Source organism: Oryx dammah, unplaced genomic scaffold (assembly GCF_014754425.2).
Source record: "Oryx dammah isolate SB20612 unplaced genomic scaffold, SCBI_Odam_1.1 HiC_scaffold_2, whole genome shotgun sequence".
Lineage (NCBI taxonomy): Eukaryota > Metazoa > Chordata > Mammalia > Artiodactyla > Bovidae > Oryx > Oryx dammah.
In genome coordinates this window covers 178,183,059-178,196,516 of record NW_024070186.1, presented here as the reverse complement: position 1 = coordinate 178,196,516, position 13,458 = coordinate 178,183,059, and the positions used below count along the sequence as shown (strand labels likewise).

At 42.2% G+C, this 13,458-nt stretch overlaps 1 protein-coding gene across 1 annotated transcript in view; it reads left to right on the top strand.

The window, feature by feature from the left end:
- COG7 (component of oligomeric golgi complex 7) overlaps nt 1–13,458 on the top strand; it is an 88,712-nt gene that overhangs the window by 2,520 nt on the left and 72,734 nt on the right. The window contains exons 2-4 of the mRNA XM_040257798.1: nt 3,507–3,655; nt 3,950–4,066; nt 6,975–7,143. Of these exons, the coding sequence (XP_040113732.1) occupies nt 3,507–3,655; nt 3,950–4,066; nt 6,975–7,143 (435 nt within the window). The remainder of the gene's footprint in view (nt 1–3,506; nt 3,656–3,949; nt 4,067–6,974; nt 7,144–13,458) is intronic.

Genomic DNA, 13,458 nt, shown 5'->3' with positions numbered 1-13,458 from the left:
GGAGCACAGAGTCTTAGCAACTGAACCACCAGGGTATTCCCTTGGAAAGCCTTACACTACCATAGACACAGCATAAATATCCATCAGCTGGTGAGTGGATAAACAAAATATGGAATACAACTCAGTAACATAAGGGAACAAGCTTTATCCTTGGTGAAAGAAGCGAGATGCAGAAGACTACATAGTGCATGATTTCCTGTGTCTGAAATGTCCAGAAAAGGTAAATTTTTAGAGACAGAAAGCAGATTAGTGGTTTCCCAGGGCTTGGGGTGGAAGCAGAGATTAAGTGCAAAGTGGCAGGAAGGAGTTTTTTGGTTGATGTCAGTGTTCTTGTGGAGATAACACAGCTTGTTAAATTTGCTAAAAATCATTGAGTTGTATATTTGAAGTGAGTGAATTGTATGCCAGGTAAGTTATTCATCAATAAAGCTGTTTTTAAAAAGCTTCAGCTTGTTGGGGAGGAGAGGGACATATCATAGAGGCTCCCAGACTTGATGTCCCACAGTTCTTGGGACAGCCCTGTGCAATGAAGAAGTGTCCTGGAGAAAATGTTAATAGTGCCGCCCCCTCCCCCAGCATGATTATCTTATTTAAATATGGCAGTAATCCTTAGAGGTAGGCACAGTTAATTCCCACTTTATAGTTGTAGAAACTGCAGCCGAAGGTAGTAACTTGCCCAGCATCGTGTTGCTAATGAATGGGGAGACTGGATTTGAACCCAAGCGACTGGTCCCAGATCCCAGGCTCTTATCCATTATACTTTACTACCTTTCTGGTATTAAAGGGAGAGGGAACACTTGTAGAGGTAGGTGGGTATAAAGAGACCTACCTAGTCCAGAAGAAAAGTGAGAAGTTCAAATAGAGCTTCATCAATAGCATCAATACATATTAGTCCTTATTATTATTGGAGGATTACACTTCCATGAGGGGGAATTTCTGCTGGAAATAAGGTAGAAAAGTAGATTAGGATCAGACTGTGAAAGGCTTTTGTGGCCATCCTAAAGTTTTGATTTTCATTCTATAAGCCAGGGGTTCCCAAGCTCTGGGAACTATTAGGAACTCGGCCACAGTAGGTGAGCGGTGGGCAAGAGAGGGAAGTTTCATCTGTAATTTACAGCCACCTCCCATTGCTCACTTTTACAGGAAGCTCCACTTCTTGCTCAAGGAACTCAATAAATTCAATGCTTTTGAGTCATCCCCAAACCATCCCCTGCCCCGCCCCTTTCCAGCTTCCCAGGTCCGTGGAAATTTTGGTCCCTGGTGCCAAAAATGTTGGGGATCGCTTCTGTAGGTAGTGAGAAGCCATAGAAGGTTTAAAGCTTTATTTTTAGGGACAATGAGACAAGGTCCCAAGTCTGTGGTGAGAAGAAGTTACTGCAGAGGTTGAAACTGGAGTTGTTGAGGATCCCTAATAGGGCGGATTGATTCATTACTCATTCAGTGAGCAAATATTTTTTGGGCACAAACTATTCTTCAGGGTGCAGAGATGCAGTGTTAAACAAGATCTGTTCTTCGGTGGGAAATGTTGGCACGGTCCAGATCATGCAGGGAGGGATTTTACTGTCACATTAAAAGAGTCTGGATTTGATTTAAAATGTGTGTAGTGGGAAGGTACTGGAGGATTTTTAAGCAGGACAATGAGATGATTTAAGTCGCCATTCAGGAGACCATTGCTCTAGTCCAGAAGAGAGGTGACCATGGCTTCACTTGGGTTTCTGGCAGTAGAGATGGGGAGAGAAGCGTAGCTTTAAGGTATTCTCAGGAGAAAGGGGAGAATTTGCTGATGGATTGGAATGAGGGATAAGGGGAGGAAATCAAGAATGATGGCAGATCCTTGTTCTGAGCAACCGTGAATAGAGGTGCCAAACGTGCCACAATGCTGCGGGAATTTGTAGTGAAATTCCAAACAGCCATTTTCTAGATTCTACAGCGAGCAGTGGCCAGTCTTGCTTTATTGCAAGTCTGTCCATCCCTCTATCCATCCATCCATCTTATTTTTTGATGTATTTAAAAATAAATCGCAGATAACAGTACACTTCGCCCTTTAAACATTTCATTTAGAACTCTAAACATTATAGAGTTCAGTTCTTGTTTATAGCTCTTTTTTTTTTCACTAGATAAAATTTATGTAAGGTGGAATGGAGGGACCTTATCTGATCCGTTTGACGGGTTTTGACAGGTGTGTACGGCTAATGCATCTCACCCGCCATCAAGACGTAGAAGGTTACCATCACCTCAGGCGGTCCCTTAGTCCCCCTTCCCATGGAGATTTGGCCCTTACCCTTCCAGAGGCATCCACGGGAGGTGACAGTTTTAAAATAGATTCTAGAAAGAACTAAATTTGAGGGTGCTGTGGAGCAGGGGGCGGAAGAAGTTCACAAGGAACCAACCAGACCTGAAGAGTGACTCTGAGGTTTAGCAGACAAGGGACCCAGCCAGGGCCATAACAGCCTGTTAAAAATCAGGAAGTCTCTGTGCTTTGAAGAAATCTTTGTGTGTTCTGCCTTTGTTTCGTTAGTCATAAAACTTGACTTAAGGTCGGTGCTGGAGACAGAATGTTGTTTTATGGCAGAGCAGGGTGAACAGATTCTTGAAGTGTGTTTTCAATGTTAAAGTTCCATTCAATGTACTGGTACCAGGAGCAGAAGGCTCTGAACTTCTTTGGTTGATTCCCCGGTGAATTGCTCTTTAAAGGATGAAAGGATTATGCCTTTTCCAGATAACACCTCCTGATCTGCGAGGATTTTCAGATTTTATTCTACACTTGTGGTGTCTGTTAAAAAAATAAAAATACAGGTTCCTTGATCTCCTCCCAGGATTCCTAAATAAGAATCTCTGGCAGGTGACCTGGAGACCTGCATTTTAACTGCATTCCAGCTGATACCAGTGGTCTGTGGACTGCATTTTGAAAAGACGATGAAAGCAGAGGTTGGGTCCAGACACTCCTTGGCTTCAGCTCTGTGAGATCTCGGGCAACTTACTTAACCTTTCGGAGCATTAGTTTTCTCATCTGGAAGAGGCAGCTGCTCATGACTGCTGTGTGTGTTAAGTGATGTTTGGAAAGCTTGGGGTGCAGAGCTGGCATTTCCCAGTGTCAGATTCCTCCCTTCTCCTTCCTGGAAAAGGGAGTTTCATGTGAATTCCCTGCCTGTCCAGTGGTTAGGACTCTTTGCTTTCACTACTAGGGGGGCCTGGGTTCGTCAGGGAACTAAGATCTTGCAAGCAGATCCAAAAAAAAAAAAAAAAAAGAAGTTGCATTTAAACTCAGTGGTGGTGGGTCAGGTTGATAGTTTATCAGGGCTTTCACCATCATCCTGGGGAAGACAGGGTCCCAGCAGAGACCAGCTCCCCCTCCCGCCGCCCGCAGCCCTGCCCAACACAGGCTCAGAAAACTGCGTGGCTCATAGAGCCTTAGGGAAGATTTGCTTCCTGTCGTCTGATTTATTCATATTGTTCACTGGTGCGTGGTCCAGTGTTCACCTTTGGTTCTTGGGTTCTCGCTGCAGAAACAAGTCACCAGGCCCTCCAGAACATGCCCAAAGTGCTCCGTGATGTCGAAGCCCTTAAACAGGAGGCGTCTTTTCTGAAAGAACAAATGATTCTTGTCAAGGAGGACATTAAAAAGTTTGAACAGGACACATCTCAGTCGATGCAGGTATTTTGGTTCCTAATTGTTGACTCTTGTTTTTGGAAGATGTTTACCTTCCCAGCAGGAGGCCACCCCTCAGAATTCTGCCAAACACTCAAACTACTCTTTTGTTTAGTACTTTTAGCTTATTCATCTCTTCAGCATCACTGAACGTTTAACCATGTGATCAGTGTTGTACCGGGTACAGAGTTCCCTAAGGCAGGACCATATCATGATACTTATGTTTTGAGTTACTTGCAGAAGGCAGAGAAAATGGAACTGCTGCTTCCTTAGTGTCTGAGACCCTCATTTCTCTTCTAGGTGTTGGTAGAAATCGACCAGGTCAAGTCCAGAATGCAGCTTGCTGCAGAATCTCTTCAAGAAGCCGACAAATGGAGCACGTTGAGTGCTGATATCGAGGAAACTTTTAAGACTCAGGTAGGTTTCTTGTTTAGGGGATGGTGTATTGGTTTGTTGTTAGGCTTCCCTGGTGGCTCAGATGGTAAAGAATCTGCCTGCCAAGCAGGAGAGTTGGGTTCGATCCCTGGGTTAGGAAGATCCCCTGGAGAAGGGAATGGCAACCCACTCCAGTACTCTTGCCTGGAGAACTCCATGGACAGAGGAGCCTGGTGGGCTACGATCCACGAAGTTGCAAAGAGTCAGACAGGATTTAGCAATTGAACAGCAGCAACAAAGCTAAAAGTTACATCTTGTTTTTTCTTTTCCCGACCCTCTTGATATTCAGAAATCACTGCCTACAAGACCCAAAGCATCTAGCTGAACTCTTCCAGGCTCATAAAAAACAGAATTAACTATTTCTGACCAAAGCCACTCTCCATTTGCTCCACTGCCCCCTCTCGTGGGTTAACGCGTCCTTTTCCGTATAGGTTTACCTACCTGGAAACCTCAGCGGCCCTTCAGTGCCCCCTTCTCCCTGCCCCTCCCCTCTTTCTCTTCTGTTGTCTGTTCTTTCTGTCCCTCTGCCGCCCCCTGATCTGGCTTTGTAGTCATTTTGCTCCTAGACCGTTTCAGCAACCGTCCACTCGCCTCCTTGCCATCAAGGCCCTCCCCCATCCCAGGTTATCCCCACCCCCCACGTGTCCAGGGCATCTTCTAAAGCACAGACTGGCATGTGGCATTTCCCTGTCCCTCACACTCCCAACCCAACCCCATCTTAACCTCTACCAGCTTCCCATTTTCCGTCTGATAAATTCTATGCTCCTTACAAGCCACAACCTGTCCTTCCGCACAGGGCTCTGGGCAGCCTGTGTTTACAGCTGTTCCTCCAGCCACTCCCTCTGTGTGATTTCAGCCTCTGTCTGCTCCAGACTGTGAACACCCCTTCCCTTTCATACCTGTTCCCCGCCTGAGCTGTCCCCACTCTACTTTTCTTTGTAGGACAGTAGCCTCCACTTGTCCCTCGAGGCAGTTAAGTGTCACCTCCTTTTACATCTCTCCTTGCTGGCTCCTGGCCTCTCCAGTGAGTGGAACTCATGGGCCCCTCCCCTGTGCTCCTGTGACCCTCGAGCCAACCTCTTTTTATTTTATCTAGTGGCCGCCCCACATGTGATGTGCGGTCTTAGTTCCCTGACCAAGGGTCAGACTCACACCCCCTGCATTGGGAGTATGGAGTCTTAACCACAGGACCACCGGGGAAGCCCATGAGCCATCCTCTTAGAGTGTCTCATAATCTTTCTCCCCAAGTCATTCATGCACTGTGACCTTCGTCATCTTTTTGTCTCAACTATCTTTCAAACGGTGTCTGAGGCATCGTGGGCACCTGTCGAATACTGCAATGAAATACATTTCCTTACTCTCTTGGTTCTTTTTTTAAATAGCGTTTAGTTTTTTTCTATTTAAACATAACTTATGTGTGTCTTACAAGATTTGGAAAATTGAGAAAAATGCAAGGAAGAAAACAAAATGATCCTATTCCTGTGCCCTAATAGTATTTTTTTTTTATGTCTGTTAGGTATTTTTCTAGGTTTTTGTAAAAATTTATACTTTTGTATTATCTTATATGGATGCAGATATTGTAGGCATATGTTGGGTTGGCCAGAAAGTTCATTTGGGTTTCCCATAAGATATTATGGGATATTATTGGGATATTATGGAATAACCCAAATGCGCTTTTTGGCCAACCCAGTGTATACATGTCTCTGTATATTCTAATGTTTGTGTGTCCTTTTTGTTATTTATTTCACCTAATGATAAGTTGTAGATATTGTGCTATGTAATTAATACTTTTCAAAACGTGCTTTTTAAAAACATTTAAATTTATTTACCTACTTTTGGCTGTGCTGGGTCTTTGTTGCTGCTTGGACTTTTCCCTAGTTGCGATGAGCAGGGGCTCCTCTCTAGTTGCGGTGCACGGGCTTCTCATTGCAGTGGCTTCTCTTGTTGCAGAGCACGGGCTCGAGGGTATTCATGCTTCAGTAGTTGTGTCTCTTGGGCTCTAGAGCGCTGGCTCGGTAGTTGTGGCGCCTGGGCCAAGCTGCTCTATGGCATGTGGGATCTTCCCAGACCGGAAATCGAACCCTTGTCTCCTGCATTGGCAGGTGGATTCTTTACCACTGAGCCAGCAAGGAAAACCCCAAACGTGATTTTTAACAAATGTACAATATTTCACATGCCATTATGAGTCTCATAATCTATATTTTATTTGTTATTATGGAAGATTTAGGTTCCTTCCGGGTCTTTGTTATTACAGCACTAAAATCACATTAATCAATTTTAATGCAGTAATAGTTCTTTGTCCCTCTGATTTTTTCTTTAGATTTCTAGAACAGAAAATACCAAGTTCTAAGGATGTGAATATTTTTAAGGCTCTTGTTGCATATTGCTAATTTTCCCCCCAGAAAAAATATAATAAATTTAGACAAACTTTTTCTTTGCACCCTTCCCAAAGATAGCTGTTATAATTTTTCACAAGTTTTTCCAGTTTGTTAGGAGGAAAATGGCACTTCCTTGTTTTAATTTGCTTTTATTTGAAGACTAGTAATGCTGAACATGGAGAAGGCAATGGCAACCCACTCCAGTACTCTTGCCTGGAAAATCCCACGGACGGAGGAGCCTGGTAGGCTGTAGTCCATGGGGTCGCTGAGGGTCAGACACGACTGAGCAACTTCACTTTCACGCATTGGAGAAGGAAATGACAACCCACTCCAGTGTTCTTGCTTGGAGAATCCCAGGGATGGGGGAGCCTGGTGGGCTGCCGTCTTGGGGTTGCACAGAGTCAGACACGACTGAAGTGACTTAGCAATACTGAACATGAAGAGTTTATGAGCCATGGTCTCTTAATTGGAGTGTCTTAACCTAAATATCCTCTTTTCTGGTCTTCTTATAGGACATAGCTGTGATTTCAGCCAAGCTCACAGGTATGCAGAACAGCCTAATGATGCTCGTTGATACACCAGACTACTCAGAAAAATGTGTTCACTTGGAGGCATTGAAGAACCGGCTGGAGGCCTTGGCCAGCCCCCAGATTGTAGCAGCATTCACATCTCAGTCTATAGGTGAGTGCTGGCTGCCTCCCATTTCTCTGTACACCTCTTTAAACAGATAAGACTTTCCACATCTTCAGTCTTGAGAATGTCTTAATTTTGATTAAATTATGTAGATTGGAAGCCAGTCTGTAACTTCATGGTGGTTGCTTTTTCTTCAACATTCTATATGAACTTTTTCAAAGTACAGACAGGTTGTAGTAACCCACCAGTGAACATATCATCTAGACCCTAGCATTAGCATTTGCCACATTTGCTTTATCACCTATCTGTTCACCTACCCACCTCTATATCCATCCGTCTTATTTTTATCATGCAAGTCAAAGTAAGTTGCAGACATCAGTATGCTTCACTCCTAAACACTTCAGCATTCATATCAATAGCTAGAGTTCAGTGTTAGTTAGGATCCTTTCCTTTTGAGAGGTGAAATTTACATTTAGTGTCAGTTGCTCAGTCACGTCTGGCTCTTTGTGACCCCGTGGTCTGTACCCCACCAGGCCCCTCTGTCCATGGAGTTCTCCAGGCAAGAATACTGGAGTAAGTAGCCATTCCCTTCTCCATGGCATCTTCCTGACCCAGGGATTGAACCTGGGTCCCTTACATTGCAGGTGGATTCCTCACCACCTGAGCCACCAGGGAAACCATTTAGAAAAATGTACAAATCGTAAGCCATTTAGAAAAATGTGCAAATCTTGAGTTTTGAGCCTGATCAAGACCATTATAATGCTATGTTATTTTCCAGTGATTTTTTTCAACACATAAGTTTACCTAGCTCTCCCTCTCCATTTCATCCACAAAACTATTGGTTAAACAGGAAGCAGCAGCCACAGTAAAGCTGCTTTCTTACCTTGTTGTTGTTGTTCAGTCTCCCAGTTGTGTTCGACTCTTTGCGACCCCACGGACCAAGGTACACCAGACCTCCCTGTCCCTCACCATCTCCTGGAGCTTGCCCAAGTTCATGTTCATTGCATCGGTGATGCCGTCCAGCCATCTCATCCTCTGTTGCCTTCTTCTGCCCTTGATCTTTCCCAGCTTCAAGGACTTTTCCCATGAGTCATCTGGTCACATCAGATGACCAAAATACTGGAGCTTCACCTTCAGCATTAGTCCTTCCAGTGAATATTCAGGGTTGATCTCCCTTAAGATTGACTGGTTTGACCTCCTTGCTGTCCAAGGGACTTTCAGGATTCTTCTCCAGCACCACCAGTTCGAAAGCATCAGTTCTTTGGTGTTCTGCCTTCTTTACAGTCCAGCTCTTACAACTGTACATGATCACTGGGAAGACCATAGCTTTGACTATATTACCTTTGTTGGCAGAGTAATGTCTCTGCTTTTCAACACACTCTCTAGGTTTGTCATAGCTTTCCTGCCAAGAAGCAGTTGTCTTCTGATTTCATGGATATAGTCACCATTCGCAGTGATTTTAGAGCCCAAGAAGAGGAAATCTGTCACTACTTCCACCTTTTCCCCTTCTGTTTGCATGTGGTAATGGGGTTGGATGCCATGATCTTAGTTTTTTTAATATTTAGTCTTAAGCCGGCTCTTTCACTCTATTTCTATACCCTCATCAAGAGGTTCTTTAGTTTCCTCCTCGCTTTCTGCCATTATAGTAGTATCGTCTGCGTGTCTGAAGTTGTTGATGTTTCTCCTGCCTATCCTGATTCCAGCTTTGTAACTCATCCAGCTGGGCATTTCTCATGATGTGCTCAGCATATAGGTTAAGCAGGGTGACAGAAGACAGCCCTGTCATACTCCTTTCTCAAGCTTGAACCAGTCTGTTGTTCCACACAGGGTTCTGCTGTTCTTACCCGAGCATCTGTTTATTGATATACTGGCAGAATGGAGTCTCTATCCACTGCCCTGCTTCCTGCACTCTTGATCATACATCACGCAAGCCCTTCTGCTCTGGGGTTAGTGTTCTCCTAAACCTGTTCTGTTGAAGGTCACCAACAACCATGTCATTAGCAAACCTGAAATCCTAATACCATTTTATACTTTTCTGTTTCTCATTGTCAACAACACTTAATGATGTTTTCTACTCCCTCCTGTTGTGAAAATGCTTTCTTCTTTTGACTCCGGAGATGTAGCACCAGTTTTATGTATGTGAAGTCTCTCAGTCGTGTCTGACTCTTTGTGACCCCATGGACTGTAGCTTGCCAGGCTCCTCCATCCATGGGATTTTCCAGGCAAGAATACTGGAGTGGGTTGCCATTGCCTTCTCCAGGGCATCTTCCCCACCCAGGGATCAAACCTTGGTCTCCCGCACTGCAGGCAGACTCTACCATCTGAGCCATCAGGGAGGTTTTATGTATATGATGGTACATTTTCAATGATGAAATGAAACCATAAATAGTTCTGATAGATTTTTTTCTGTTTTTTTTTTTTTTTTAAGTTTATTTAATTTTTGGCTTCACTGGGTCATCATTGCTGCATGTGGGCTTTCTCTAGTTGTGGTGAGTGGGGTCTACCCTTCGCTGCACTCTGCAGACTTCTCATTGCGATGGCTTCTCTTGTTGCAAATACAGTCTCTAGGCACTAGGGCTCAGTACTTGTGGCATATGGACTTAGTTGCCCAGTGGCATGTGGAATCTTCCTGGAACAGGGATTGAACAAGTGTCCCCTGCATTGACAGGTCAATTCTTAACTACTGGACCACCAGGGAAGTTCAAAATGTACTCTCTTTAAAAAAATATATTTTTTAAAAAATTTCAAATTTAAATCCAAGGTCATGAGGCTTTCCCCCTATATATATTTTTTTCCTAAGAGTTTTATAGTTTTAGCTCTTACATGTAGGTCTTTGATACATTATAAGTTAATTTTTATATATGGTACAAGGTAAGCGTCCAGTTTCTTTCTTTTGCCTGTGGACATCCTGTTTTCTGAGCATCGTTGTTTCTGAGTGTAGTTGTTAAAGGACTTTCCTTTCCCCCAGTGAATGATCATGACTTCTTTGTTGAAAATCTTTTGACCATGTGTGCGAAGGTTTATTTCTGGGCTCTCTATTCTCTCTATATACAGAAGCATATCTTAGTCCTTATGCCAGTACCACATTGCTTTGATTATTGTAGCTTTGTGGTAACTTTTGAAATCATGGATTGTGAACCCACCAGTTGTCCTTCTTTCTCCAGATTGTTTTGGCTTTTTGGAGGTCCCTTGAAATTCCATATGAATTTTAGGGTGAATTTTTTCTGTTTTTCCAGAGAACACCTTTGAACACCATTTTGGAAGGGATAACTTTGAATCTGCAGGTGGTTTGGGTAGTATTATCATCTTTTAAAACATTTTTATTTATTTTTTAATTGGTGGAAAATTGCTTTACAATTTTGTGTTGGTTTCTGCTGTACAACACAAATCAGTCATAATTTTAATTTTATATATCAGTCATAATCAGAGATATATATATCTCCCTCCCTTCCCTCCCCCCGTCCCGCCCTCTAGGTCATCACAGAGCACTAGGCTGGGCTTCCTGTGTTATTTAGCAACTTCCCACTAACCATCTGTTTCACACATGATAGTGGATATGTGTTAATGCTGCTTTCTCCATGCGTCTTACCCTCACCTTCTCCTGTTGGAAATTTTCTAATTCATGAGCGCAGTATACCTTTTCATTTATTTATATCTTTTAAAATTTCTTTCAGTGGTGTTTTTTGACTTTCAGTGTACAAGATTATTCATTGTTACTGTATAGAAATGCAGGTGAGTTTTGGTGTGTTGATTTTGTATCCTGCTGCATTAACATAATAGTTCTAACAGGTTTTTGTGTGTGTGTGTGTGGAATCTTTAGCACTTTCTATATATGAGATCATATTATCTGCAAACAAAGATATTTTTACTTCTTCCTTCCCTTTTGGATGCTTTTTATATCTTCGTCTTACATAATTGTTCTGACTGTAACTTCTAGTAGTGAATTGAATAGAAGTTGCAAAAGTGGGCATCCTTGTCTCATTCCTGATCTCAGAGGAAAAGTTTGAAATGGTCTTTCATATCAAGTATTATGTTAGTTGGGGGCTTTTCATATATGACCTTTATTATGTTGAGGTTGTTTGCTTCTATTCCTAGTTTTTTGAGTGTTTTTAATCATGAAAAAGTCTTAAATTTTATCACATGGCTTTTTTGCATCAGTTGAAATGATCATGTGAACATTTTCCCTTTGTTAATGTGGTGTGTTACATTTATTGATTTTCATGTGTTGAGCCTTCTTTGCATCCCAGAGTAAATCCCACGTGGTCAAGGTATATGATCCTTTTAATATGCTGTTGAATTCGGCTTGCTGGTATTTTGTTGATGATTTTTGCATCTATATTTATCAGGGATATTGATCTGTAGGTTTCTTTTCTTGCGGTGTCTTTGTTGGCTTCGGGATTAAGGTAATGCTGACCTCATAAAACAGGCTGGGAAGTCTTCAGCGCTCTTCAGTTTGGAGGAGAGTCTGAGAAGTATTAGTATTAATTAAACTTTTTTTTTTTCCTTTTGTGCTGGGTCTTTGTTGCTGCACGTGGGCCTCCTCTAGTTGTGGTGTGGGCTTCCTCACTGAGGTGGCTTCCTGGTTGCCGAGCATGGACTCTAGATCATGTAGGCTTCAGTAGTTGCAGTACCGGGTTTGGTTGCCCTGAGGCATGTGGAATCTTCCCGGACCGGAGATTGAACTTGTGTCTCCTTGCATTCGCAGGTGAATTCTTAATCACTGGGCCATCAGGGAAGTCCAAGTATTAATTCTTAATTAATCACGGAAGCCATCTGATGTACTTTTCTTTGTTGAGAGGCTTTTGATTACAGATTCAGTAAATAGTTTTATGTCTATTCAGAGTTTCCATTTCTTCGTGATTTAGTCTTGGTACACTGAATATTTCTAACAACTTGTTCATTTTACCTAGTGTATCCAATTTGTTAGCATATAATTATCCATAGTACTTTCTTATAATTCTGTTACCTTTAGTAAAATTGGTAGTGATGTCCTCCCTTTCATTTCTGATTTTATTTATTTGATCCTCTTCCTTTTCCTTAGTGAACCTAAGTAAAGGTATATCAGTTTTGTTCACTTTTTCAAAGACTTTTTTCAACCCTTCGTTTTGTTGATTTTAATGTTTTGTTTCTGATATTCTCTGTTTTACTTATTTTTGCTCTTTATTATTTCTTCCTTTCTACTAACTTTGGGTTTAGCTTTCTTCCCCCTAGTTTTGTAAGATGTAGAGTTTAGGTTGTTGATTTGAGATCTTTCTTCTTTTTTAACGTAAGCATGTATAGCTATAAACTAGCCCTTAGGATTGCTTTTGTAGCATCTCGTAAGTTCTGGTCTGTTAGGTTTTTGTTTTCATTTGTCATTTTTAAAATTTCTCTTGTATCTTTTTGACTCATTTGTTGTTTTGGAGTCCACATTATTTGTGAATTTTTCAGTTTTCTTTTTTTAGTTGATTTTCAGTTTTATTCCATGGTGATTGGAAAAGATATTATATGATTTATATGACCGTAGTCTTTAGAAATTTAGCAAGACTTGTTTTGTGGCCTATGATATGGTCTATCCTGGAGAGTGTTTTATGAGTACTTCAGAATGTGTATTCTGCCATTGTTGGATGGAGGGTTCTGTGTTGTTTGTTAGATCTAACTGGCCTGTGATATTTGCTTAAGTCCCTGCTTCTTTATTATCTTCTCTCTGGTTATCTTGATGTGCTCTCTGAATGTACCTTCTACAGGCTCTGTTCCTTTTCTTTTTTTACCCCCTGTGGTACTTTTGCAAAGGTCACATGGTAGAATTTTTTTTGTTTGTATTTATTTCTATTTATTCGTATTTGTATGTGGGTGCTTTTTTTCTGGGTCCACTGTTTACTGAAAAATAATGAGCATGGGATCTCCATGGAAACCCCTCTGTGTTTTGCTGTTGTTTGGTCGCTTGGTTGTGTCCAGCTCTTTGCAACCCTATGGACTATAGTACGCCAGGCTTCCCTGTCCTTCACTATCTCCCAGAGTTTGTTTAAACTCATGTCCATTGAATCGGTGATGCCATCCAGCCATCTCATCCTCTTTCACACCCTTCTCCTCCTGCCGTCAGTGTTTCCCAGCATCAGGGTCTTTTCCAATGAGTCAGCTGTTTGTATCAGGTGGCCAAAGTATTGGAGCTTCAGCTTCAGTATCAGTTCTTCCAATGAATATGCAGGGTTAATTTCCTTTGGGATTGACTAGTTTGATCTCAGAGTCTAAGCAACTCTCAAGAGTCTTTTAGGCCACCACAGTTCAAAAGCATCCATTCTTTGGCATTCAGCCTTCTTTATGATCCAACTCTCACATCTGTACATGATTACTGGAAAAACCATAGGTTTGACTAGGTGGACC